General features: G+C 42.6%; 1 protein-coding gene and 1 pseudogene across 2 annotated transcripts; one reads left to right on the top strand and one right to left on the bottom strand.

The window, feature by feature from the left end:
• Positions 1-718: 718 nt before the first annotated feature.
• Positions 719-15,057, bottom strand: LOC120740826 (annotated as a pseudogene).
• Positions 15,058-16,323: 1,266 nt separating this feature from the next.
• LOC120740848 (neuronal tyrosine-phosphorylated phosphoinositide-3-kinase adapter 2-like) lies at positions 16,324-25,061 on the top strand. Of its 2 annotated transcripts, XM_040043342.1 has the most exons (5): positions 16,324-16,818; positions 19,467-19,586; positions 19,741-19,957; positions 20,362-20,672; positions 23,256-25,061. In XM_040043342.1, the coding sequence occupies exons 3-5, from the start codon at positions 19,755-19,757 to the stop codon at positions 24,317-24,319; spliced, it is 1,578 nt and encodes a 525-aa protein (XP_039899276.1). In that variant the 5' UTR covers positions 16,324-16,818; positions 19,467-19,586; positions 19,741-19,754; the 3' UTR covers positions 24,320-25,061. The 2 variants fall into 2 exon arrangements, with proteins under 2 accessions (XP_039899276.1, XP_039899277.1); XM_040043343.1 differs by lacking the exon at positions 16,324-16,818 and having other exon boundaries at positions 18,468-19,586.
• The last annotated feature ends 554 nt before the right edge of the window (positions 25,062-25,615 follow it).

The following is a 25,615-nucleotide window of genomic DNA, read 5'->3' as shown; positions in this document are numbered from 1 at the left end:
ATCTTTCTGTTTTCTGTTTGCCTCCCTTGGCCTTTTATACTTTTGTTAGCTCCTCCCACTTGGGTTTTTTAAGTTGAAAAATTGTTTCTTAGTTTTTGTAAAACATTCTTTTGCTTTTACTTCTTTTCTCCTTTTTCCTTTGACTTATATTCCTTGTCTTACTGTTCTTCACTTCTTTTTCTGTTTTTCTTTCATATCTTTAGTTTTCTTACTATTTTTCTCTTTGTTTTCCACTTGTTTTTTCCTTGTTTTTCTGTGTTTCTCTTTATCTTTTTATGGCACCCCCTGTCTTTTTTGACATCCCGTCCTTTGTTCACTGTATTTGTGTTTATGGCACCCCCTTCCTTTAAATCCTTTCCGTGTGTTTGTTTACATTATTCTCTTTGTTTTATGCTTATCTTTCTCTCTTGTACGTGACTTCTTGTCTTTTTCTGTTTCTGATTATCTTTCTTTCTTGTACGTGACTTCTTGTCTTTTTCTTTTTCTGCTTATCTTTCTTTCTTGTACGTGACTACTTGTCTTTTTCTTTTTCTGCTTGTCTTTCTGTCTTACGTGACTTCTTGTCTTTTTCTTTTTCTACTTGTTTTTCTGTCTTACGTGACTTCTTGTCTTCGTTTTTTGTGTTAGGGACCCCCCCGTGGTTAGGGTTAGGGTAAGATAGAGGGCAGGGGCACCCCCAACCCCACGAGGCACTGGCTGGTTAGGTGTTAGAAAAGAATCAGGCCACCAGCAAGCTGGTAGCCTGAGGTGCACGGGCCATCGATGGGGCCGGGTGGTGGTGTCCCTGCCCTGGTTCAAAAAATTGCCCTTATCTAGGGTTTTAGTGCACATTTAGCATCCACTGGGCCGTTCGCGACGTTTCGGCATGTTTTTGCCTTCTTCAGGCCGACCCAGTGTGTCTTGTCTATCTTTCTGTTTTCTGTTTGCCTCCCTTGGCCTTTTATACTTTTGTTAGCTCCTCCCACTTGGGTTTTTTAAGTTGAAAAATTGTTTCTTAGTTTTTGTAAAACATTCTTTTGCTTTTACTTCTTTTCTCCTTTTTCCTTTGACTTATATTCCTTGTCTTACTGTTCTTCACTTCTTTTTCTGTTTTTCTTTCATATCTTTAGTTTTCTTACTATTTTTCTCTTTGTTTTCCACTTGTTTTTTCCTTGTTTTTCTGTGTTTCTCTTTATCTTTTTATGGCACCCCCTGTCTTTTTTGACATCCCGTCCTTTGTTCACTGTATTTGTGTTTATGGCACCCCCTTCCTTTAAATCCTTTCCATGTGTTTGTTTACATTACTCTCTTTGTTTTATCTCTTGTACGTGACTTCTTGTCTTTTTCTTTTTCTGCTTATCTTTCTTTCTTGTACGTGACTTCTTGTCTTTTTCTTTTTCTGCTTATCTTTCTTCTTTTACGTTACTACTGTCTAAGCTTGCAGCTCTTGCAGCAAGACACTAAAAATAATTAATTTTCCCATGAAACGATTTTAACTCCGTGAGATTTTATTCCTCCCTTCAGCTCAGTCTTGGTTCTGTTTGAGTGATTGTGATAAAAGTTGTCATTGTTGTACTTAAAATTTGTAAACCTTGCCTTAAACTGCAGGCACATTCCATGTAAGGTTCTGGTTTCTTTTTTGGTAAGGAATGTTTACTTCCTGCCCTTTATGGGCTCACCTTTGCTTGTATGTGGTGGACCATTAGAGTTCAGGCTTTTTCACTGCAAATTGGAATTCCTCATGCCTCTTATAGGCATTTTTTCTGAGAACTGACAAATCAATTCGTATAACTGTGTATGGACTTTCTTGGCATTTCAGGCCTTCGCAATGTTGCTAATCCTCAAATGTTTCATACTCCTTTAGGCCATGGTAAGATTGGTTCTCTTTTCTTTGAGGGTCCTGCTTTAATTCTGTATACAAAATTGTGTTCAGTTGAATTAAATTCAGTTTTATCAATATAGCGCCAAATCACAACAACAGTCGCCTCAAGGTGCTTTATATTGTACAGTAGATCGTACAATAATACATACAGAGAAAAACCCAACAATCATATGACCCCCTATGAGCAAGCACTTTGGCGACAGTGGGAAGGAAAAGCTCCCTTTTAACAGGAAGAAACCTCCGGCAGAACCAGGCTCAGGGAGGGGCGGGGCCATCTGCTGTGATTGGTTGGGGTGAGAGAAGGAAGACAGGATAAAGACATGCTGTGGAAGAGAGACAGAGGTTAACAAAATTAAATGCAGAGTGATGTATAAACACAAGGTTACTGAAGAAGAAAACTCGATGCATCATGGGAATCCTGAGCAGCCGAGACCTATGGCAGCGTCAGTTCCTACAAATGATCTCTCCTTATGGTTGTTGTGATTTGGTGCTATACAAATAAAATTAAAGGTAAATATTTAAATAAAGCTTAGCAACCTGTATCAAATACTATTCTTGTATTCATTCCTTGTATGTTAAGTAAACTTTGACGCTTCAAAAATAGAAGTATTGTCAAAGTGAGAGGAAAACAGTTAACGTTAAAGTCGCTCTGACATTTTCCTGCATAAATAGAAAAGTAGAAAAAATCAGATTTTTTTTTTGCTACATAAAAATATTTCTGAATAAGTACTCAGCATGCAATATTTACTCACGTGAGACTTCTTCCCATAGTATGGAAAAAACATCTTATCCAGACGACCCTCAGACGGAAAGTACTGCATCTGCAAGGAAGTGGCTCTCTACGAGAGAGTGAGGCACATATACAGTTCTTCAATTTAATAGTTCGAAAAAGTAATTTCATTTATTACTGAAACCTTCTAATTTGCACTTCTAAAAATGTGGTGAATTCTCCTTTTACGTTTCTCCTCTGCTTCACAGGTGCACCATGGGATATTTGCATGTTGTGGGTTACCTTGGCAGTGCAGTTGATGTAGGGATCTCCTTCTGGTTTCAGGCCGATTACCTGCAGACAGGTTTTTAATTAGCATTCACGCAAGTCATTTTTGCTTTTTTTAAAATCAACAAGTGCTTCACTGACCCGGTTCAGCTTGATTATGATGCAGGGTTTCCCCTCCTTGAACCCAAAGGGGGTCAGGCAAACCGGAACACTGACGCAGTGTACTTCGTTTAAACTGACAAACCTTCTTTACCGGCTCATTGTCCTGCGTAGTGTATTCGCCCACCATACACAAGTCATTACGCTCCTGAATACTGTCATTATAACCTGAAGAGGAAGAAAGACAAAATGAGGCTTGTATGTCTGAGCAGGGGCAGAGTCGACACTACCGTATTAGACAACACACAGTAAAGTCAATCAACTCCAGATCAGGGTGGGCAACTCCAGGCGTCGAAGGCCGGTGTCCTGCAAGTTTTAGAGCTCACCCTGGCTCAACACACCTGAATCAAATGATGAGTTCATTCCCTGGAGAACCATAAGACATGTTGAGGAGGTCATTTAGCCATTTAAATCAGCTGTGTTGGATCAAGGACACATCTAAAACCTGCAGGACACCAGCCCTCCAGGCCTGGAGTTCCCCACCCCTGCTCTAGCTACAACCCATCCATCCATCCATTTTCTTCCGCTTATCTGGGGCCAGGTCGCGGGGGCAGCAGCCCAAGCAGAGAAGCCCAGACCTCCCTCTCCCCAGCCACCTCCTCCAGCTTATCCGGGGGAACACAAAAGCATTTCCAGGCCAGCCAAAAGATATGATCTCTCCAGCCTGTCCTGGGTCTGCCCTGGGGCCTCCTCCCGGTGGGACATGCCCGGAAAACCTCACTCAGGAGGCGCCAGGGGGATGTCAGATGCCCGAACCACCTCAACTGGCTCCTTTCGATGTGGAGGAGCAGCAGCTCTACTCTGAGCCCCTCCCGGATGGCCGAACTTTCACCCTATCTCTAAGGACAGGCCAGCTGTCCTTCGGAGGAAGCTCATTTCCGCCGCTTGTATTCGCGATCTCGTTCTTTCGGTCACTACCCACAGCCCTTGACCACAGGTGAGGGTAGGGAGGTAGATCGACCGGTAAATTGAGAGCTCCACGTTTACACTTGGCTCTCTCTTCACCACAACAGACCGGTACAGCGTCCGCATCACTGCAGCTGCTGCAAACAATCCATCTGTCGATCTCCCGCTCCCTTCTCCCATCACTCATGAACAAGACCCCGAGATACTTGAACTCCTCCACTTGGGGCAGGGTCTCGTCCCTGATCCGGAGTGGGCACTCCACTCTTTTCCAGCCTACAAACCATTTCACTTTATCAATATTTTCTTTGAATTATCGGTCAGCCTTCTGCCAGTGTAGCTCAGGACTCTTACATGAGCTTCTTCATCCGTCCTGTTGGAATTCTTTTGTCTTTGAACATGTTTCATACAGTTGTTTGAATCACTGCAAGCACATGTAATTCAGACAGCCACAGAGCTTTATCAATCCATGATACTGCCTGCATTGTGTTTCACAGATGGACGGCATGTTGGCTGTGAGCATGCAGTTATCCAACCTCAGATGTGCTGCAGTGTTTATGTGAAAAGCAATGTTCTTCTGTGGTTACATACATTAACACGACTTTTCAGGGTTGTTTGATGCCGTCTGCGGACAGACATCTGCTGCTAAGGAAAGCAGCAGATGATCTGATCTTCCTGCGCTGTATATAGTTTCTCAGTTTTTACCAGAGTCTGTGCTCAGTTCAGGTAAATTATTATAGTACTGTTAGGCTTAATATGGCTTCCGTCAAAATGTACATCATCATACTCAAATCCTTACTCTGACATATGTGACTGAACTAAACACCTAATGAAGAGGCAGAGCTCAGAGTACATCATGAGTGGACTCACTGATCCCACCTCACCAGGATCTACAGCAGAGGTGGAGCCACACCTCCCTCTCTCTCTCTCTCTCTCTCTCTCTCTCTCTCTCACAAAATACATATTTGTTAACTTTAAGAGTAAAGAGAGAGTCTGTACTTCTTAATTGTAAATGGCACCAAATTGTATTCAAACTGACACTTGTGGAGCTCCACAATTCTTTTCCTGGTGTTTTGGTTGACATCTCTTGATGTTCCCATGTCATAGAAACAGCCTCTGTGTCACCAATTTACTCACATGGACTCTACGAACCAATCAGAAGCTTCTTCAGCTCAGAATGGAATCGTCTGGAGTTTTCTTATTAATTAACAATAAACTTAGTGTACATGTACTCTTACATTTCATGAAAGTGATACAAAATAGAAGCTCTGTCTCTCTTATTCTGACATTTAAACTAATTCAAAAGATATTTCAATATTTATTTATCTAAAACAAACAAGTTTACTCTAAATTGATGTTTAACAGTAAAAAAAAAATGTTTTTATGTTTTTTCCCTAAAGTGTATGTAAATATCTGGTTTAAACTGTGAATATACTGCTGTGTGTTGAAATTCCTCTTTTTTGCATAGAAATATACTGAACAACATACAAAGCATAATATATAAAATAAAATCTGCCAGAGTTTTTTCTTTGAAAGAAGCTCCTTATATCCATTGTTGTGTTAATTAGTACATAACTGAAACCTGTTTAGAGAGTTTGTTTTAGCCGTGGAGGGTAACAACTGAAAATATGAAATAAACACACATGTAAGCTAAGACTCTCTAAACAAACAGCATTGTTGTTGTTCAGCTTTTCATTTCGCCATTTATTGATTCACTTGAAGAGCAAGTAACGTAATATGGGTCAAGTGATCAGTTTGACATCAATCTTTCGTGATACACCGTCATATTTACATTATTTGTACAGTACGAATGATTTGGTTTGGTACCTGGTCAAACTTAAGCTCTCCTCTGTCTGCCTGGCTGCGCTTCTCCTACAGCAAACTCGCAGGCAGCAGCTCCCCCCCTCGCTCACATGCGTAAGTGCTGTGCTTAGTCGCCTAGTGCCTGAGCTCGGATCATACCAAAATTAGGGGCAATTCACGACTGTGCGCTATGTGTTTCGAATAATGTGTGTAGTTTTTGTTTTACACATTTGTCAGTCAGGCATCTAACTATGAAACAAATTACACTCCAAAAAGACCCTGGGCTTCTGAGACACCGACGATCTCCAGAGGGGACACTGGGACGTTAGACCGGATACATTTCACCAAGTGGTGCAATGAGAGGGAAGGTGATTGAGACTGAATGATATCCCATAAATAATGATATCCATGTGTCTTTCATGAAGCTCTGCACACAACAGTACATGATGGACACACACAGACAAACCCATGTGTCCAAGCACACAGTCATTTGTATTTTGGCTGCGGTGAGGATCAATGCTTTGAGGTGACTCAGACACAATCATAATGTCACGCATACAATTTGCAGTTTATCACTTCAGTACAGTGGCTGCCATTTTCTTCAAGCAATATTGAGAGTGATCTATTAAATGTACCAGTCATATTCACTGACATGGTAAATGTGCTACAGGAAACACCAACATTGAAATGTGTGTAAAAAAAACATTTTGCTTTTCAACCTAAATTCTAAGTCTGAGAACGAACATTAGGTAGCTTAATGGTTCAAGCTCATGTCTGAACACATCTTGGTCCTTTTCTTCCTGGAATAAGCAAAGTCATTTGCAGGAGTACTTCTATAATTCACCCTTACTTCAGCTAGGTTTTGGGCATAATGTTAGCACAGAGGTTCACTGACGTTCTACAGGGTGGGCCATTTATATGGATACACCATAATAAAATGGGAATGGTTGGTGATATTAAAGTCCTGTTTGTGGCACATTAGTATATGTGAGGGGGCAAACTCCTCAAGATGGGTGGTGACCATTGTGGCCATTTAGAAGTCGGCCATATCTTGGATACAACTTTTGTTTTTTCAATAGGAAGAGTGCCATGTGACACATCAAACTTATTGGTAATGTCACAAGAAAAACAATGGTGTGCTTGGTTTCAACGTAACTTTATTCTTTCATGAGTTATTTACAAGTTTCTCTTTGTTCACAGCCATTGACATGTTGAAGAGGTTAACACATGAGGAGCGGATCGAAATTGTGTTGATATCTGGTGAACGCAGTAACCGGGTCATTGCAGCAGATTTCAATGCAAGACACCCTACGAGACCACCCATCTCCCATGCTACAGTCAGCAAACTGCTTGCTAAGTTTCATGAAACTGGTTCAGTGTTGGATTTGCCAAAATGTGGACGCAAGAAAACTGTCACTAATGAAGAAACATCAGTGGCTGTCCTAGCTTCATTCAGCAAGAGCCCACAGCGTAGCACTCGCCGCATGTCACTGGAGAGTGGCATTAGTCAAACATCCCTTCGGTGGATATTAGCTACTCACAAATGGCACCCTTACAAACTCCAGCTACTGCAGCATCTCAACGAGGATGACCCAGATCGGCGCACAGAATTTGCAGAATGGGCAAAACAACAACTGGAACAGGACCCTCAGTTCACGCAGAAGATTTTGTTCAGTGATGAGGCAAACTTTTATGTGAAAGGTGAAGTTAACAACAGTACTTTTGAAATGGTGCTGGTGCTTAAACGGTGCTCGAACCGGTGCTTAAAGAATGAAGAACACAAACTTTGTCCAAAAACCTCTCATGTTTAGCTGTTTTTTTGTAAAAAGATAACAATGAAGATTAGATCAAGTTTTGACAATTCCAGAAATCCCGGAAATGAGTTTGGAGACTCTGTGTGGCGGTTTACATGTTGTACTCACTTTGCAGGAGGTTGTGCAACTGTTGGATGTAATGTTTGTAGTTTTCTGGGTCACTGCGGTTGAAAGTAATTTCAACTGCATGAGGACGAATCACCAAACCTGCAACAAAATCAAAGTCATTACTGAAATTTTAAAAAACAACCATAAGTAAGGATGAGTGGCAGTAGGGTGAAACAGGAAATGAAAGCACCTGGACTGGCCACTCGATCCTGATGTCGGGGCACATTTTCGTCAAGCGTCTGCAACATCACCCACATGGTGAGAGAAAACATTCCCCCCAGGAAACCATAAAAGATGAGGTAGAAGAGGAGGATGAGACCTACAGAGAACATTCAAATGTTACTTTGTTTCACTGTTGTGGTTAAATAGACAGCAAGAGAATAGCCATTGTTGACTCTCAAAAATACTATGGAAACCAGTACCCACAGTTAAAGAGTGATTATAGAAAAGAATGCCTTTATTGTCACTGTACGGTTGTACAGTGAGATACAGATCATCTCATACTCAGTGCAAACGGGGGGGGGGGGGCAGTTCTGCTGCTCTATATACACATATGGACATTGTTAACAAAAACAATGAATGTGTATAATATATATATATATATATATATATATATATATATATATATATATATATATATATATATAATGTACAAATTTACAATCAGGTGTAAATGACAGAAAAGAAAAAAGTAAATAAATAAATAAACTGGGTTTTGTATATACAGTTACCGGTGATTGCACATAGAATTTAGTATTACACAATGGTGATTTATGGAGGGAACTGGAAAAATGTGGGGGTGGGGCTGTGCTATCGGTGCATGTGTTAGTTCAGGGTGGTTATGGCCTTTGGAAAGTAACTGTTCTCGAGTCTGTGGGTCTTTGTGCTGATGCACCTGTAGCGCCTCCCTGAGGGAAGCAGGCTGAACATGTTGAAACCAGGGTGGGAGCTGTCCTTGATGATGTTTGCTGCTCTGCTGAGGCAGCAGGAGGAAAAAATGTCCATCAGGGAGGGGAGAGGGCAGCTGATGAGCTTCTGTGCTGCCTTAACTACATTCTGAAGCCTCACTCTACCCGCCTTAGTGCAGCTGCCCTACCATACCGTGATGCAGTTAGTTAGCAGGCTCTCAATGGATGAGCGATAGAACATCAGATGCCCGCTGAGATGTTGTCTCTCCAGGAGATGTCAGCAGAGATGAGGACACCAAGGAACTGGAAGGTGTGGACCCTCTCCACACGCTCCCCTTTGATGTAAAGAGAGGCTAAGTCAGTGCTGTGCCTCATGAAGCCGACAATGACCTCTTTGGTTTTCTTAGTGTTCAGTGCCGGATTCTTCTCTGAACACCAGGCTGCCAACTTCAAGACTTCCTCTCTGTAGGCTGCCTCGTCTCCCTTTGAGATGAGGCAGCCTACCGTGGTGTCATCAGCAGACTTGATGATGAGATTGTTGTTGTGGGTTGAACTGCAGTCTTGGATGTAGAGAGAATACAGGAGGGGGCTCAGCACACAGCCCTGTGGGGAGCCAGTGATCAGTGTGCGAGTGGAGGAGAGATGAGGGCGGAGTCTTACAGTCTGGGGCCGGTTTGTGAGAAAGTCCTTTATCCAGGCACATGTGAGAGGCGGGAGGCCAAGAGTGACCAGTTTGATGATGAGGATGTCTGGGATGATTGTTTTACTGGGACATGCATGTTCTAGGTGACTCAGGACAGAGTGGAGGGCGATGGCGATGGCGTCTTCTGTGGATCTGTTTGCACGGTATGCAAACTGGTGGGGGTCGAATTCTGGGGGAAGGTAGTCCTTGATGTGCTGAAGGACTAGTTTCTCAAAGCATTTCATGATTACCGGCATGAGGGCCACAGGGCAATAATCGTTCAGGCTGGTGATGGGAGACTTCTTCGGCACTGGGATGTTTGTTTCTGATTTTAGACAGGATGGGATGGCTGCCTGATCCAGTGAGAGGTTGAAGATTCTGGTGAAGATGAGGGTGAGCTGGTGGGCACATGCTCTTAGCACCTTGCCAGGTACTCCATCTGGACCGGCAGCCTTCCTGGGGTTCACTGCTAGGAGCACATGTCTGACATCGTGCTCCGTTACAGTGAGTGGAGCGGTGCAGGAACCAGGTGAGGATGAGGATGGGAGCAGGGCTGAAGCAGATGAGTGCTGCTGTTGTGGTGTTTCAAAGCTGGTGAAGAAGCGGTTTATTTCCTCTGGCAGCTGCACACTCAGTGCACTGTTTTCACAGTGCTGCCTTTGTGGTTTATGTCGTCTTGTATGCCCTACCACACCTCCTGTGTGTTGTTGCTCGACAGCTGGGACTCGATGCTTCTTTTATGGTCTTTAATTCCTCTTTTCAGATCGGCTCGAGGAGTGATCGAACCTGGCCGGTTGTTGATTTGGGAAAACCCGAATGCTTTTGTCCACAGTCACATTTCCAATACAGAACTTGATGTAGTCCAGTACTGATCCTGTGAAAGTTTCTAGGTTCTGATATTGAAATATGTCCCAGTCTGTCTGTGTGAAGCAGTCCTGCAGTTTGGAGAGATCATTTTCAGGCCAGGTTGTAACGGTCTTTGTGGTGGGCTTGGCACTGCATCTGAGGGGGGTGTAGGCTGGGGGGAGCAGGAGGGAGAGGTTTTCGGACTGGCCGAGGTGGGGGGGGAGGGATGTGGCATGGAAACATTCTTAGCAGAAAAACTAGTTCAAGCACATTTTGTTCATACTACTGTACTATATTAGTACATCTGAGTTATTGTGAACCAAAGAAGTCTATACCAGCTGCATAAAACTGCTTACAGAGCCATTTCTACACCTTTATCAGCACCACTTTCTCTGATTCACTTGTAAGTAAAGTTAAATGTGCTTGCACCTCTAGGGCAGGAAAGCAGAAGGGAGTCAGACTGAAGAAACTGAACAGTTGTGCTTGATTTTATGATCTATCGCCCACTTAAACTATTATTTCTGTTCAGGAAAACACATAACTGTAATTTGGCATCTTAAAACATGGATAACAACAAAATTACAAAATATATTTTAGCAATAAAATTATCAGCTTGATTAAAGAGCTTGCACATCCTGGTGGATTAACAATTACAGAAACAAAAATCTCGATAATGATCAGTACTTTCACTTTAGGGTAGCTGTGGCATAAGCCCGATACTCCACGGTGCTCTACTAAATCTGGTAAGCATGTATGTATTCAGGTGTGGAAATATTGATGAATCACTAATTTATGAAACATTCATACACATGGTTTACGCACATACACATTGTAGATGGCAGACAGTTGGTGTCGTAAGCCCTGCCCTCCATTCAAAGATGGTCATAGCTGCTTCTTTCACTCCTCGTTCAAACCGTCTGTCTTCCCTGTCCAACATGTGAACATTGGCATCCTCAAAGAGTGACCTTTGACCTTCAGATGCAGATGTACAGCTGAGTCCTGTCGAGGTGGCTGTTTGGTGTCTCCAGTATAGAGGTCTGAGCTCTCCTCGCTGCACTGCACAGCTACACTACATTGTTTAGTTTGTGTCTGAGTGTGTGGCTGGGCTAGAAGTACTCTGGGAAGACACTCCTGGCGCAGAGAACTGAAGAAGCTTCTTGGATGAGAGGTGAAACGTCTTCAAGGAACTTAAAGAAGTCCAGACGCTTTTCTTTCCAAGCTCCTTAGACTACGATGACCTGGATGACTGAGAACCTTCACAGACAAGATGCTCCTGAGTTTCTCTGATAAACCTGATACATGAGGGACGACAATGTTGTTCTGTTTGTCTTTCTTATCCTCCCTAACTGGTGTCTGACCTTCTCTCCTCTGCATCTTTGCTGACTTGATAAAAGCTCAAATATGATAACCGCATGTTTTAGGAGCTTAATTTACATGTGTGGATTCCCTCTTTTTCCCTTCAGGCTTAGAGGGAACATTTTCTGCCCGGAGTTGTTGTAGAGTCCTGATTACTCCAAGTTTGTGTTCCAGAGGGTGGTGGGAGTCACACACAGGGAAAACATGCAAACTCTTTACTGAAAGAACCTAATGCCACAGGTGCAATGCAGCAATAAAGAAACACAGCTTTTTCATTTAAAAAAAACAAAACAAAAAACAAACATGCCTTTGTGTAATCTGAAAGGGCTGGACAAGCACAAAGCATCAAACTGGCAATCAGACTTCAGGTGTAGCAGCTATAAGTCTTATAGCCTGATTATTAGGGGTGTGGCAGGGGGATATAACCGTTAGCTGTCTTCTAGGCTTCATTTTAACTCAAATTTTATTAATACAGCGCCTAATCACAACAGTCACCTCAAGGCACCTTATACTGTAAGGTAGTAATAGATACAGAAAAACCCAACAGTCATATGACCCTCTATGAGCAAGCACTTTGGTGACAGTGGGAAGGAAAAACTCCCTTTTAACAGGAAGAAACCTCCGGCAAGTAAATGATTGGAGTGCCATGTTTTTTTATACACGAAGAACTTTAATGGCCCTAGAACAGACTACTGAGGAACCTGAAATGTGATCATATTCTGGAGCTTTTCCAGTAAACAGGAACTGCTGACTGGTCAATTAAAATTCTTATTATTCAGTTAAATTTGATATGGTGAAGGAATGAAGAGGGGGTGTTTTGTTTGTTTAATTTGGTTGGTGGAGGGGGGCGGGGTTTACAGAAACCATACTGGTGTTTGTAAAGAGTTAAATTAGTATGTACATGGGGGGGGGGGGGGGGGGGAAAAAAAAAAACTTTTCTAAATAAAAGCTACGTCCAGCTCCTGTATTCACGAGAATACTTGATTTGGCAAATACTTTTCATCAGATGTCTTTCCTGACACAAACTCTAAAGGATCCCTTTTCCAGGATTAAACCAAGATATTTTGTTTGGTGAATGTGTAAGCCAAAAAAATGAGTTACAAAGTAGTACTTTTGTATGCATTAGAGAGGGTTTACAGTAATTAAAGCAGCATGTATTGTTAAGTTCAGTCTGTTATGTTCATTTTTTTCCTGTCAGGCAGTGTTTTATCAGCTTTGTATCATTATCAGCTCAGACTTTTGCCTAAACATCCAGCATCACGTCGCACTGATGCTGAACAGACTAAGGCCATGTCCACACTAATACGTTTTTGTTTGAAAATGCATCTTTTTCTCTCTGTCCACACTGAGATGGCGTTTTTGGTCAAGGAAAACAGCGTTTTGAAAACGCTCTCCAAAGCAGATACATTTGAAAATCCCGTTTTCGCGTTGTAGTGTGGACAGCAAACCCAGAGCCTTTTTGAAAACAATGACACATTTTAGTCATGTGATGCAGTCATGTGACCAATTAAACTAAAATAGCAGAGGGCATTATACAGCAGTTGTTTTGTCTGTTCTCAATTTTGACAGCCCTATTAAAGATTAATATCAGTCTGCACATGCTCCAGAGAGCTTTTCTTCAAATTCTTTAATTCTCACTTGCTTTTTCAACTTTGTACTTTTGTGTTACTCACAGCAACAACTCCACCTCATTGTTAGTCCTTTTAAAAAAAAAAAAAAAAAAAACCTCTGTACTTTTCCTCGACGTTTTGCTGCAACGTTTCAAAGAGTCAGTGTTCTGAGAAACCATCCTACTCTGACAAAACGTCCTACCCACATTATAATTTTGACGGTGACTTGCGACTAACCCTACCCCTAACCATAACCTTAAGAAGTATTCTGGATGGGTGAGAGAAAAAGAAGTTAATTCGGTGTCAGTGTTGTGCGCATGCGCCTGCGCAGAAACATTGGGTAGGATGTTTTTTCAGGTAGGATGGATTCCCAGAACACCTGAAAGTTTAAAAAAAAAAAAAAAAAAAAAAAAACGGCAGACAGAAATGAGGCAGGTCGAATCTTCTTATCTTTCACGCATGCGCAGGACTGGAATGTAAGCGTTTTCGGCCGTTTCAATGTGGACGCACACTTCTGTGAAAATGGATGAAAACGGTAGTGTGGACGCGGAACGTTTTCAAACTAATTTATCCGGGCTAGTGTAGACGTAGCCTAAATCATTTAAAAATCAACCGGTTTTTCTCACTTCCTGTCAGATAAATCCTGCGCCATAGGGACCTTAAAACTAAGGAGCCAAAATGGCTTCCTTCAAACAAGATGAACTTAGGACCAAGGCCCAGGCTCAGATGAAGGAGGATTATTTGGAACAGAGTCATGCTGAGCTGCTCTAGAAAGCCCAAAAATGAGGACATGAAGGTGGAAGTGAGGAGAACAGTTCTGATGAGTTGTGTCTTTGATACTGTTGGCTGTAACCCCAGAGACATTAATTCAGTCACGGTTGTGATGTCATCAGCATTACTGAGCTTTTTAAACTGGAAGTTTATTAATAAATCCTCAGTGTGTTCATCCTATTTTCATGTTAAGACTGAAAGCTTTTTAAAACAGTTTTGTTTTTCGTAGTCATGACGGAACAGACAAACTCTTTTATTAAAATCTTTGCTGGGTTAGGATGATCCTAAATCTGCCTCTTAGTCTTTTGTAAATAAATGATAAGTAACGATTTCACCTCAGTCATGACTGTAGAAATCTTATAAGCAGTCTTCCCTCTGAGCTTCACTCAAACTCATTAAATCTCATCAAGGATTAAAATCAATATGAACACGATGGTTATTAAATGCTGTTAGTGTTGAATGTGTGCATTAGTACACAGTGTGTGCAGGCTGTGGTGTACAGCAGCATAAATACTGCAGTATGTTGTAGTACCGTCACAGAGCTGCAGAGGATTTTACATAATTAAACATGAACTCGGCGCGCCTGAAGGCGCAGAGGGTGAATCTGCTTTATTCTCACATCTTCAGCTGTGTTAATGAAAATCACTTATCCGAGCTCACATATTAGCCCGGCTCGGCCCGATCCGGCTCGGCCCACTGTGAAGCTGCGCGCATCGTGACAGGCACCCTTAGCTCAGCGGGCTTACAGCCGTGCCGGACCGAGCCGGGTAGGGTCAGACCGGGTCAGAACAGACTTCCACTGTCAGGAAAAGACCAGGTTCTTTGGCCGCCTCTCTTACCCCAGCTGCCAGCTGTTCGGCCCAGAAACTCCCCGGTCCGCGAGTTGTAGATGAAATCCTTCCAGGAATCCTGCTCCTCCTTCTTCTTCTCCTCTCTTTTCGCTTCATTCGCCTCTTTCTTGTCCTCCTTCTTTTCCTGTTTCTCCTCCTTTTTCTCTTCTTTCTCCTCCGCCTTCACCTCCTCCTTCGCATTATCCTGGTTCTGATCTTGGTTCGGTTCCTGGGTCTGATCCTGGTTTGGTTCCTGGTTCGGTTCCTGGGTCTGGACCTGCGGACTGGACGACATACCGATGCCGGACTAAACTGATCTGGGCTAATCAAGGCTAAACACCAACAGCTGGGATAAACCGATCCGTCGGATCTACGTGAGGAGCCCTGTACGCGCACGCGCAATCACACACACACACACAAGCACATAGGGACTGCTGCAGAACGAGACGCATGCGCAGCACAGAGCATGTGTGAGGGCTGAGGGTCTCCAGTGATAAAGACGATGATGATGATGATAATGAAGATGCACTGTGTTGTGAGAATAGGCTGAGACCATCATCCATCCATCCTAAAGTCTATCCCAGCTGTTGTGCGTGTGTGGGGGGGGGGGGGGTTAATTACAATTAATTCTAATCAGTTAACTCTTACATCCCCAAAAGTTATCGCCAATCTAACCATAACCCTACTATCGTGTGATATGGGTTAATATAATGTTAAGTCATCAGTCAGTCTCTGAAGGACGAGGATATTCAGTGTTTTTGTCAATAAAAAACATGCCTGATAAGCCCTTTCAATGTAATTTTTGTATAAAACAATAAAAATAAGCCCTGAAAGAAAAAAATAAGCTGCCTAGAAATAAATTCATGTCAAACCAACATTATATAATCATGTGACAATTGCAGTGGCAAGTAATTGGGCGAAAGCAGGATGATGTCATGCTGATGTGACACACAGAAAGAAGGAGGGAGCCACCTGAAAAAGAGGAATAAGAAGGAAATAAGGAGCCAGCAAATGCAAGAGGATCTATTCTGTTTCTTTTGTTCGGTGCTTTTTTCTGTCCTGTTGTAATATTTCATGAATGTGACAGCGACAAACACAGTGGCTCCTGATTTCCTTGCACCTGACTCTCTCTGAGGTGATGTTTGCACACTTAAAGTCATGTTTCAGATGTGGAGGAAAACAGACTCAGCAGACACTGAACACTGAATGAAGAGGTTCTGGTTCTAGTAGTGAGAAGGTGGTACATGATATATAAAGACACAAGTTTTATTTGTTTTGGACCTTTGGGTGATGATGGAGGGGTTCATGTAGAACAAAGCAGTCTGAAAAATGGAGCCAAGCCTTAAGTGCTGCCTACCTGATCCAGACTTTTACGTCCTTTCTGGTTTTTGTTTGTTTGTTTAGTATCTCCTGTTATGGGCTTTTATTTTGTGTTTTATACTATTTTGTGGACACTTCCTGCTCCCAGTGAAAGGTGTCAGTAAATGTGGGAGCTGTGACATCACACAATTGTGATAAAGTATTGTGTGATATCATCTATCTCTCTCTCACACACACACACAAACACACACATTTACACATAAAAACACGCTGCTCTCTCTCTCATCATTCTTCTTCACCCTCCTTACCCCCCACCCCCACCCACCCTTCAGCAATAGGGGGAGGAGCCAGCAGAGTAAGGATGCTGTCAGGTTGCCGTGGTTTCAGCCTCTCGTTTCTTGTGGCGACCATCGTCAGGGATGTGTGTGTGTGAGGGTGAAGGGTGTGTGAGTGTGACTGTGTGTGTGTGTGTGTGTGTGCATTTGAGTGGTGGTTATTGCAACTGTAAGGATATATGAATGAAGAAAGGCGAAGAGGAAGGAAAGGAAGGACGGGGGAGGAAAGTGGCATTGAAGGGTGGATCTGGATTAACGTCGCTGCAGACAAAAATATCTGTCATTTCCTCTGAGCTGCAGAGATCTGAGAGGACAACAGAAGCCTCATCACTCCATCTTTGTTCCTGCAGAGGGAGGACTGAAGGAGGGAAGGAAGGAGTCGAGGACCAAAAGGGGGAAAGAAAGGAGGACTGAAACAAGGAAAAATAATAGGAAGCAGGGAAGGAAATAGGATCGAATCAGGGAAGGAGGGAGAGTGGGAGGAAGAGGGAGTCTGAGTCCTTGCTGGTCATCAGGTAAGGCTCCTCATTCAGCTTCAGTGTCATCTTCCTTCATCTCTTCGGTGTTTCTGCTTGTCTCCGAGCTGCTGCTGTTCCCACTGACAGTGTTCAAAATATCCAGTTTCTTCACATCCTTCTCGCCTTTCAGTGAAACCTGAAACGGCAGCATTTTACTTCAATATGGCTGCCATGTTGGGTTAGAGTAAGGGAAAACTTCATTTGATTTGCTTTTATTTTGAAGGGGATGTCTGTCAGTCATGAGTAAACAGTGTAAAAACAAAGGTGAACACACCTAAGAAGACAAGGTCAAAGTTCAGATTGGAAGTGATTCTGTGTAAACCGTGTGTGTGTGTGTGTGTGTGTGTGTGTGTGTGTGTGTGTGTGTGTGTGTGTGGGAAGGTTCATGCCTAAGTCAAAGAGATACAGCCAAAGACATACTTATCATATTCTTGCCCCTGTTTTCTCCCACTATCTGAGAGTTGTTCATTAAGCAGTTATTCTTGCTGTGGATACATCACTGTGCTTCACCTGTGATGGACTACTGACCTGTCCAGGTGTATCCCACCTATACTGGAATAGGCACCACCCCACATGTTCCAAAGTAGGCTAAGGAGTTAAGGATAATGCGTGGAAAGATGGATACATATATGTTAATGGATGGACAGATGGATGGATGGATGGATGGATGGGTGCTTTAGACAGAATTAGTGGATAGAGGCTATAAAATAAAAAACTGGAATAAACTCAACCTTCAGGGTGGTGTTCCTACAGAAATAAATAGGTGGAGCAGCACCGTTATCAACTAAAAACACTCAGTGCTGAACAGTGCCTGTTGTACTGTAGGTAACATGACTTCACTACCATCTGACAGCAGGTAAGTTCCTGTTTTGAGCTTCCTGCTGTGAGGAGTATGGTATTCCTGTTTCCTCCAACAAACACATGCTGGTTACGTTAACCTGTGAGCCAGAAGGAGTGTGTGGTGGGTCAGAATCTGTAATGAAGCTGTATGTGTTAATGTGGGTGGTGGTGTAAAGGACTGAGTAGTCAGTAAACCTCTCAGGAGGCTGCTACAACTCAGAGTGTGAAGCAGCTCCACCTTGACAGATCCTAAAGGGGAGACCCTGAGTAGCAAATCTGAATCTTTCCCCTCATCCTCTCCTCGTGTCTCCTCTCTCACCCGCTTACAGGATGCATTACATCATTCTCCTGTGAGAGATGCTGCTGTTGCTAGGTTACTGCCAGCTGACTCCCTGTTCCATTTTTAGATGGATGCTGAGAAACAGAGAGGTGGGGGAGGGGATCAATATGGCGAGATGAATTCAAAGCAGTACTTTATTTAAAAGTCAGAGAAACAAACATGAAGCCTTCATGATAAAGATGAATAAAAGTGAGCCACGTTGCTCATATTCAGATGATTACTTTAATAAATCCATACAATACAATACAAATTTATTTATATAGCTCATTTAAAAACCAATGGTATACCAAAGTGTTTCACAATAAAACAGCAGGTTAAAACATGAATAATATTGTCACGGCTGGGGACCTAAGGACACCGGAAGACACACGGAAATGACACGGAGAAAGCAGGGCAGGGAAACGCTGATTAACACTGAGTTACACAGAGTAATGCAGACGACGCAGTGAGGAACACAGGCAGAGACACACCATAAATACACACAAGGTAATGAGGGAATGACACACACGAGGGGGGCACAGCTGAACCTAATTAGACACAACGAGACACAAACCTTCAAAGTAAAACAGGAAATGCACAGACTGTTTTACAACACAAAATCAGTGACACAAACAGAGCACAGAGGGAAGACACAGGTAGGGCTGATAAACACTGAAGCACTAAACACAAGAACCAAACCTAAGAACTAATACAAAATCAGAATTAACACAAAACACAAGGTGATGCCAAAAGGAAACACAAAACGCTGGGTCAAAATGACCCAGGATCATGACAAATATAAGACCATTAACAAAGTACTGAATATGCTAACAGGTCAATGGCACTAATTACACAAGAATAAAAGTGAATATCAAATCAAACTTGCTAAAAACAGACAGGTTTTAAGTAGAAGAACAAAATAATTACATTTCAAAGATGATATAAAACCTTGGCTGGTTGAAATGAAATGTATCCTGGAATACTTGATTAAGCAGAAACAAGAACACGTGTTTGTCGACAGTGAACTCTCACTCTGTATTTGAAAAAAAAAACCCGAAGATGTCTGATCTGAACGATTAGAGCTAAAAGTCACTGCTAATGATGCTGCTGCTGTTCAGATCCAGATAGCTTTATTAATCCCAGTGTGTTGCAGCATACCCACACAACCTACCCACATGGTCAACATCACTAATATAATCACTAATCGCAAATACTGTTCCATGTCAAGGCAGAGATCAACAAGCAATAAGTTCAAGGAAAAATGTATACATTAATAAAATAGCAAAAAACAATTCTTCGTTACGAATAAACAGCTGTTTATTTTATTGTTTGTGCACAACACCTCACAGAGGACTACATCATCAGCATTCCCCGGTGTCAGGACGTTCACAGGTGGGAATCCAAAGACCTAGCTGTGCAGAAGAGAGATGACTAAAACAGAAATCAGTCACAATAATCCAGAAATGTGTTGTTTTTTTGTGGGCAGGCTAACATCACCTGAACTGTCTTGCTTCTGCTCTGAGGCTTCCTGGTTGAACTGAACAAGATGTGAGCAGATGTTACACGAGCCAGCGTTGCTGCTTTCCAGCTTCTAACCAGTCTTAAGGTGGAATTCATGAGTTATACTAAGAATCTTTGGCTTACACTCAGAATGATGACTGACCTTTGATCTAACGGGTGGCCCTGCACCATTCAAACATGATCTGCACTGCCAACAGGAACAAACACTGTGAACTGATTTTCTCTGCTCTTCCTCTCAGGTCATTAGGGAGTCATGACATCACAGGAGGAGGGATCTTCATTCAGGAGGTTTTTCCAATACGTGGAGGACAGTGGACTTCGAATATACGATGGTCTGGTGATCCAAAACGCCTCCGACATTGCTAGAGAGAGCGACCGCATTCGCAACCAGACCAATTGGACCTACCTGCATGAAAAACACCAGAAAAAAAGACGGCAGGAAGAAAGCATCAAGAGGTAGAAAGCATCAAACCTTAAAACGAGACCATGTTGTTTCCTGTAAACTCATCTAAACCACAATAGAAAAGTCTCCAGATCTTTTCTTAAGCACACAGACCTCATATGGGCTTAGATATGGTATACTTCTGGTAAACTGGATGTCTGTGTAGGTTCTCAGTCATCCAGGTGATGGTAATCTAAGGAGCTTGAAACCAACTGGACTTCTTTAAGTTTTATAAAGAAGTTTAATTAGGTCTGAGAGAGATAGATAGATATTTAGGACATTTTTTTAGTGTTTTAAATGTAAATAAGAGTTTAACACATCACCACTTCAGAAACATTATGAGTGGCTTGTATTTGTTTTACAAGCTGTTGTGTTATCGGACAGTCACACTAACATGATCTCCCTTTGGTGCAACCAGGATTGGTGAGGATGTTGCCGCGGCCTCGGATGGGGCGTACTCTGGGAAACACTTCAGGATGGGTTTCATGACGATGCCAGCTCCACAGGACCGATTGCCCCCAGCCAACCAGGGCTTCACCGTCAGATCGCAGTCCCTCCACTCAGTGGGCGGAGGAGAAGATGACTCCAGCAGCAGCCGCAAACAACCCCCACCCAAACCTAAGAGAGATCCCAACACCAAATTGAGCAGCAGCTCCGAAACTGTGGATGGGGGTGGAGTTACAAGAAGAGACCACCAAGATACCAAAGAAAAGCTAGAACAGGCTGAAGGTGAGTCATTAAAACCACATGTCTCACATGGTGGAGATCTGGGCACCAAATTAGATCTGCATGTTCAGGACTGATGTTCAGGTGATGGCCACAGCAAGGTCTTATTATAAACATTGTTCATGACCTCCTATTGGTCCATGTGGCGTTGTTGAGGATGCTGCCGTGGCCTCAGATGGACATTATTCGTAAGGAGAGGTTCAATGTGTTTCACTTCACCTGACTTTATTATTAAAGAAGTGTGTGAAGCCTTTTCTTAGACCTTTAAATGAAGACACTGTAGGGATCAGAATCGAGAACCAGTTCTCTAGAAGAACCGGTTCCTAGTAGTTGAATTCTTTGGAATTGTTCAGCTGCTTGTCTCTTGATCCCACCGATCAATTCTTGCACTTGCGCTACAATCAGGTGATTTCAGTTGTAGGAGGAGGAAAATAGTAGGGAAGTTTACAGCATGCATATGAACAGAACTTTTATTTTTATTGCATTAAAGGACATGAATGTGATGGTAAAGTGCAAACTGCATCCAGGACAAAAACAGCTACACTGTGTTGCTAACACAATCTCAGCTCTTTGCAAACACCTGCACAGACAAGATGCTAATGTTGTCTGTCACTGTGGCTCCATGGTAAAGTTCACCAAGGAGCCAGAGTGACGCTGAGTGAATGCAGATCTCAGAACGACTCTGCAGCCAAGTGAGCCGTTATTTTGGGGCTGCGGTGAAGCCAGCTGCCACTGAACTTCATCAGGTAACAAACGGATGAGCAGTCAGGCTGCAGCCTTCGTTTTTACCTGTTATTTGTTTTGTTTTTTAATATAGTTATATTGCGCCAAATCCCAACAACAGTTGCCTCAATGTGCTTTATATTGTAAGGTAAAGACAATAATAGTAATAATAGACAATAAGGGTTTTTATCTTTGTTTTGTGCTGTCAGCTTTGTGTTCTTACCTAAATACTAAGAGAACGATCATATGTGTGTCCTCTTTAGGTTAGAGATCTCTGTTGGTGTGTAGCTGTAGCTATAGGTTAATATTGCTAAATGGTGATCATGAGACTCCAAAAATCAGAGTCCTGGCCTGACAAGGTAGCTCTTCTGTGTTGTGCCATTCTCTTAGCCAGAGGTTGTTTGGTTTCCCCGATCCTGCCAATCCTCCTGGCACTTAACAACGTACACTATGTTACTCTGTTTGTGTCGGGGGACCTGATCCTTGGGGTGGACCAATTTTTGGCACAGCGTGTTTTGGGATTTAAAACAAAACGCTACATCCAGATGAACAGAATCAACTTTTGGAGATTTACTTACCTAGATGATTGAGCATGCATCAAGACATGATCATGATCATTTTACTGAGAAATGCAATGGTATTAGTAATAGTAAAATTCCTTGCCCCCTGACCTAAGAAACATCACTTCTTTCCCCCTTTTTAAGTCCACCCTCAAAACCCACCTATTCAAGATAGCCTACTCTGTATAACTTCTCCATGCTCTTAAACTTTGTGTTATTATTGTGTTCATTTCCTGTTTTTATGCTTGTCTTATTTGTTCTGTACAGTGTCCTTGGGTGTTTTGAAAGGCGCTTTTGTCATGGTCCTGAGTCTGGTGACTCAGTGTTTTGTGTTTCTTTATTATGATCTTGTTTATTCTGATTGTGTTTTCCATTAAGATTTGCCAGGTTTTGTTAGGTTTCTGTTCTGTGCCTGCCTTAGTCCCACTTTTCTGTTTTACTTGATGTCCATGATGTTATTATATGTGCTCATGAGTCTGTGTCTGTTAAGTTCTGTGTCTCGTCAGTTTATTCAGCGTCAGCCGTCTCTCCCACCTCTTTCTTCTTAGCTCTGTTTACCTCTTGTATTTAGTGTCTGCCTCTTCCCCTGCTCGCTGTTGCGTCGTACCCTCACTTTCACTGTGTGTTCTGTTTGCCAGCCTGCCTGCCTGTTTAGTTTGTTCTTTATTCTCATTTTAGTTAGTTTTTTGTTCAGTTGCTTTCCAGCAATAAAGCTGAATATTTTGAGTTACGTTTGCCTCCGTGAGTCCTGTATTTTGGGTCCTCTCTTCCTGCCTGCACACAGTCATGACAGCTTTTACATAAAATGTATTATTATTAGTAGTAGTAGTAATGTAACCAGTATTGTAAAGAATTACTTACTCCTGGGAGTAATTAAGTTATGTACTGCATTCATTTTAAGAATTACTTTTTTCAGTAATGACCCCGACACGGATCGCAACAAAGAGCAGAAATACCTCCAACATCCACAGCATGTCATTCATGTGCATGAATGTAATGTCTTTGATATGCTGCTTAGAGATGGTGGTGACTTTCATAATGGAGTCAATGAAAACCAAGAAGTAATATTGATAATAGAATCCGATTCGCTAAATTCTTATCAATTCCCATCCCTAAGACTATATTGAAAAGCAGAAGATATTTTTATTGTATCCGTCTGAAGTAATTCTAGTTCTTCTGTCAGTAAGATGACTGAAAAAATGACTGCCCTTGAATTTGAAGTTTAAATAGTTCTCTAAGTAATTTGTAGCTTTCAGAAGGTATGGAAGAAGTGTTGTGACAGTTGTTCGCTCTCTGTCTGCAGCTCAATGTTTCCTGCACTCTGAAGATGCCTCCAAGAAGATGCCTCCACCTAAACCCAAAAGGAATCCCAACACTCAGCTCAGCACCTCCTTTGATGAGTGCTACATCCGTAACCATGGCAACAAGAAGTGGGACAAATCTTCATCCCAAAGTCAGAGTCCAGCATCCAGGGACACGGACGAAGAGGAGCCAGTTTACATTGAGATGGTGGGAAACATCCTGCGAGGGCTGAAAGGTCAGGAAGCAGAGGAGGACGACCAGAATGAATCGGTGTACGAGGAGATGAAGTACCCAATGCTGGAAGACTTTCTGCAGGACACAAATGCTGCCATCATTGACCCTGAAGCTTGGTCATCCCGCGGCTCACTCTGTGACATTCCTCCACCTTTCCCAAATCTCCTGACTCACCGCCCACCACTGCTCATCTTCCCACCTGCCCCCGCTCAGTGCTCCCCAAACTCAGATGAGTCCCCCCTCACCCCTTTGGACGTCACACGCCTCCCCATGTTAGAAAACGTCTCCTACAGCAAGTCAGGCAGTGTTGAACAGCCGCAGAGCTCCACTCACTACCGCAAAGAACGAGACCGGGACATGCCCTCCACTCATACCATCACATCTTCTGGTCGCTCCTCAGCTCCACCTCTCCCCTCCAGCCTTTACAAGTCATCCAGCACCACACACGGTGGTCACGGTTACCCCCGCAGCCAATCAGCATGCCCATCTCCTGTCAGCATGGGACGCTCGCTAACACCTCTGAGCCTGAAGAGGCCACCACCGTATGACACCCTGATGGCAGGAGGAAGTATGCCTCGCTCTTCATCTTCATCTTCATCATCTTCACACAGGGCAGGTGAAGGAGGGGCTAAACTCAGTAACTCCTCCTCCACACATGGGTCCATGCAGAACATGTCCGTGAGGTCACAGACTCCAACAAGTCCACTAGACGAACTCAACAACCTGTTTGCATCAGGTAGACAGGTGATGAAGAGGGGGTCAGGAGGGAGGAAGAGCAGGGAGGGTGAAGGTAAGAGAGTTGCAGAGTATTGCATCAACACCATATTATAATACCTGATGCACATCAAGGACAAGGTTTGGTTTTTGGGGGTGCTGGGGGACTACAAGTCAGAGCAAGTAAACCTGAGGTCACATTCACAATAATGGCCCAATCCTTTAACAATGCAAACCTTAATACAATTTCAGCAGGTGAGACAAATAACCCTCCACCATGCAGTTGTTATGTAGGGGGATATTATCCACAGAGACCAAACCAGCTTGTGTGTCTGGCTGTAAACATGTTTGTTTCTGCTGTGAAATTTTAACATGGAAATCTATGGGGACTGACTCACTGCTGGAGCCCCTGCTGGATGTATGAGGAACTGTAAGTTTAGGGATTTGAGCCTTAGCTTAATTTTAGTCCCAGAGGTTGATGACTGGTTGCTATTACCCAATGGTGCTCATCCACACGTCTGAAAGAAAAGTATATTAAACAGTTTTGCAAGCTGTTGTGTAACACTGATTACACACTGCGGTTTGTTATCTCAAATACAAAGCAAAACCCAGTCAAACCATGTTCATTATACAAATTAAGTTCAGCACGTTGAAGTGTCCAATTTATCTCCCACTCTAAAACTGTAAAAGACGATAGAAAAACAGTGTTTAGCTTGTGAGTCTTTATTTACACTAACACCCACCAGCTTTCCTGAATGCCTCCTCAGTCTCTAATGGTCTTTGGGTCAGCTGCTCAGAAATATAATAAGTATAATAAATAAATATAAGGACAGTTGAATCTGATAAATTGACTAAGAATAAAAAAAATCACTCATTTGTAGTCAAATATGAGAGAATACTCAAAAAGTTGTCATTACTGCATTCGGTCTCCAGAGAGACTCTCCAGGGAGACTGTGTTGCCATGGTGACAACAGTCAGTTTACTTCAGCTCAATTAAAATCAAAATTGAACCTTCAGGTTAAGTCCACAAGATGTTTTTTTTTCCAGTTTCTCAGATTAACTATAGATAGATATGTCTATATCATTGATTTACAATATTTAAACACCATATACAGTTGTGTATGTGGTTTAAACCAATGTGTATACATTTTCACAGTAAAATATGTGAGTACAGCTACTGTTACCCAGATCTGCTGAATGGAAATAGTGAATGTATTTAGCCAATTTTACCTTCAACTGCACTGGAAAAACACTGCTAAAACTTTAATTGTCTAATTCTATTGTATTGGGTATGATGGCATTAAATTAACAGAATATATGAACAACAGACAGTGACTATAGTTATTTTCTGCTAACAGTATCTTAATTTTTTTACATATTTATAGCACCTAAATCGTCTAATGTACTGGTAGA

This window comes from Simochromis diagramma, unplaced genomic scaffold, assembly GCF_900408965.1.
Source record: "Simochromis diagramma unplaced genomic scaffold, fSimDia1.1 OVJJ01000377.1, whole genome shotgun sequence".
Lineage (NCBI taxonomy): Eukaryota > Metazoa > Chordata > Actinopteri > Cichliformes > Cichlidae > Simochromis > Simochromis diagramma.
This window is presented reverse-complemented; position numbering and strand designations above follow the sequence as displayed.

What these genes read in the sequence shown, in the direction of transcription:
- LOC120740848 (XM_040043342.1), top strand. Translation starts at nt 19,755, where the DNA reads ATGACATCACAGGAGGAGGGATCTTCATTCAGGAGGTTTTTCCAATAC. An exon ending in CAGGAAGAAAGCATCAAGAG is followed by an intron (nt 19,958 to 20,361) that starts GTAGAAAGCATC and finishes TGGTGCAACCAG; the next exon opens with GATTGGTGAGGATGTTGCCG. An exon ending in AAAGCTAGAACAGGCTGAAG is followed by an intron (nt 20,673 to 23,255) that starts GTGAGTCATTAA and finishes CTCTGTCTGCAG; the next exon opens with CTCAATGTTTCCTGCACTCT.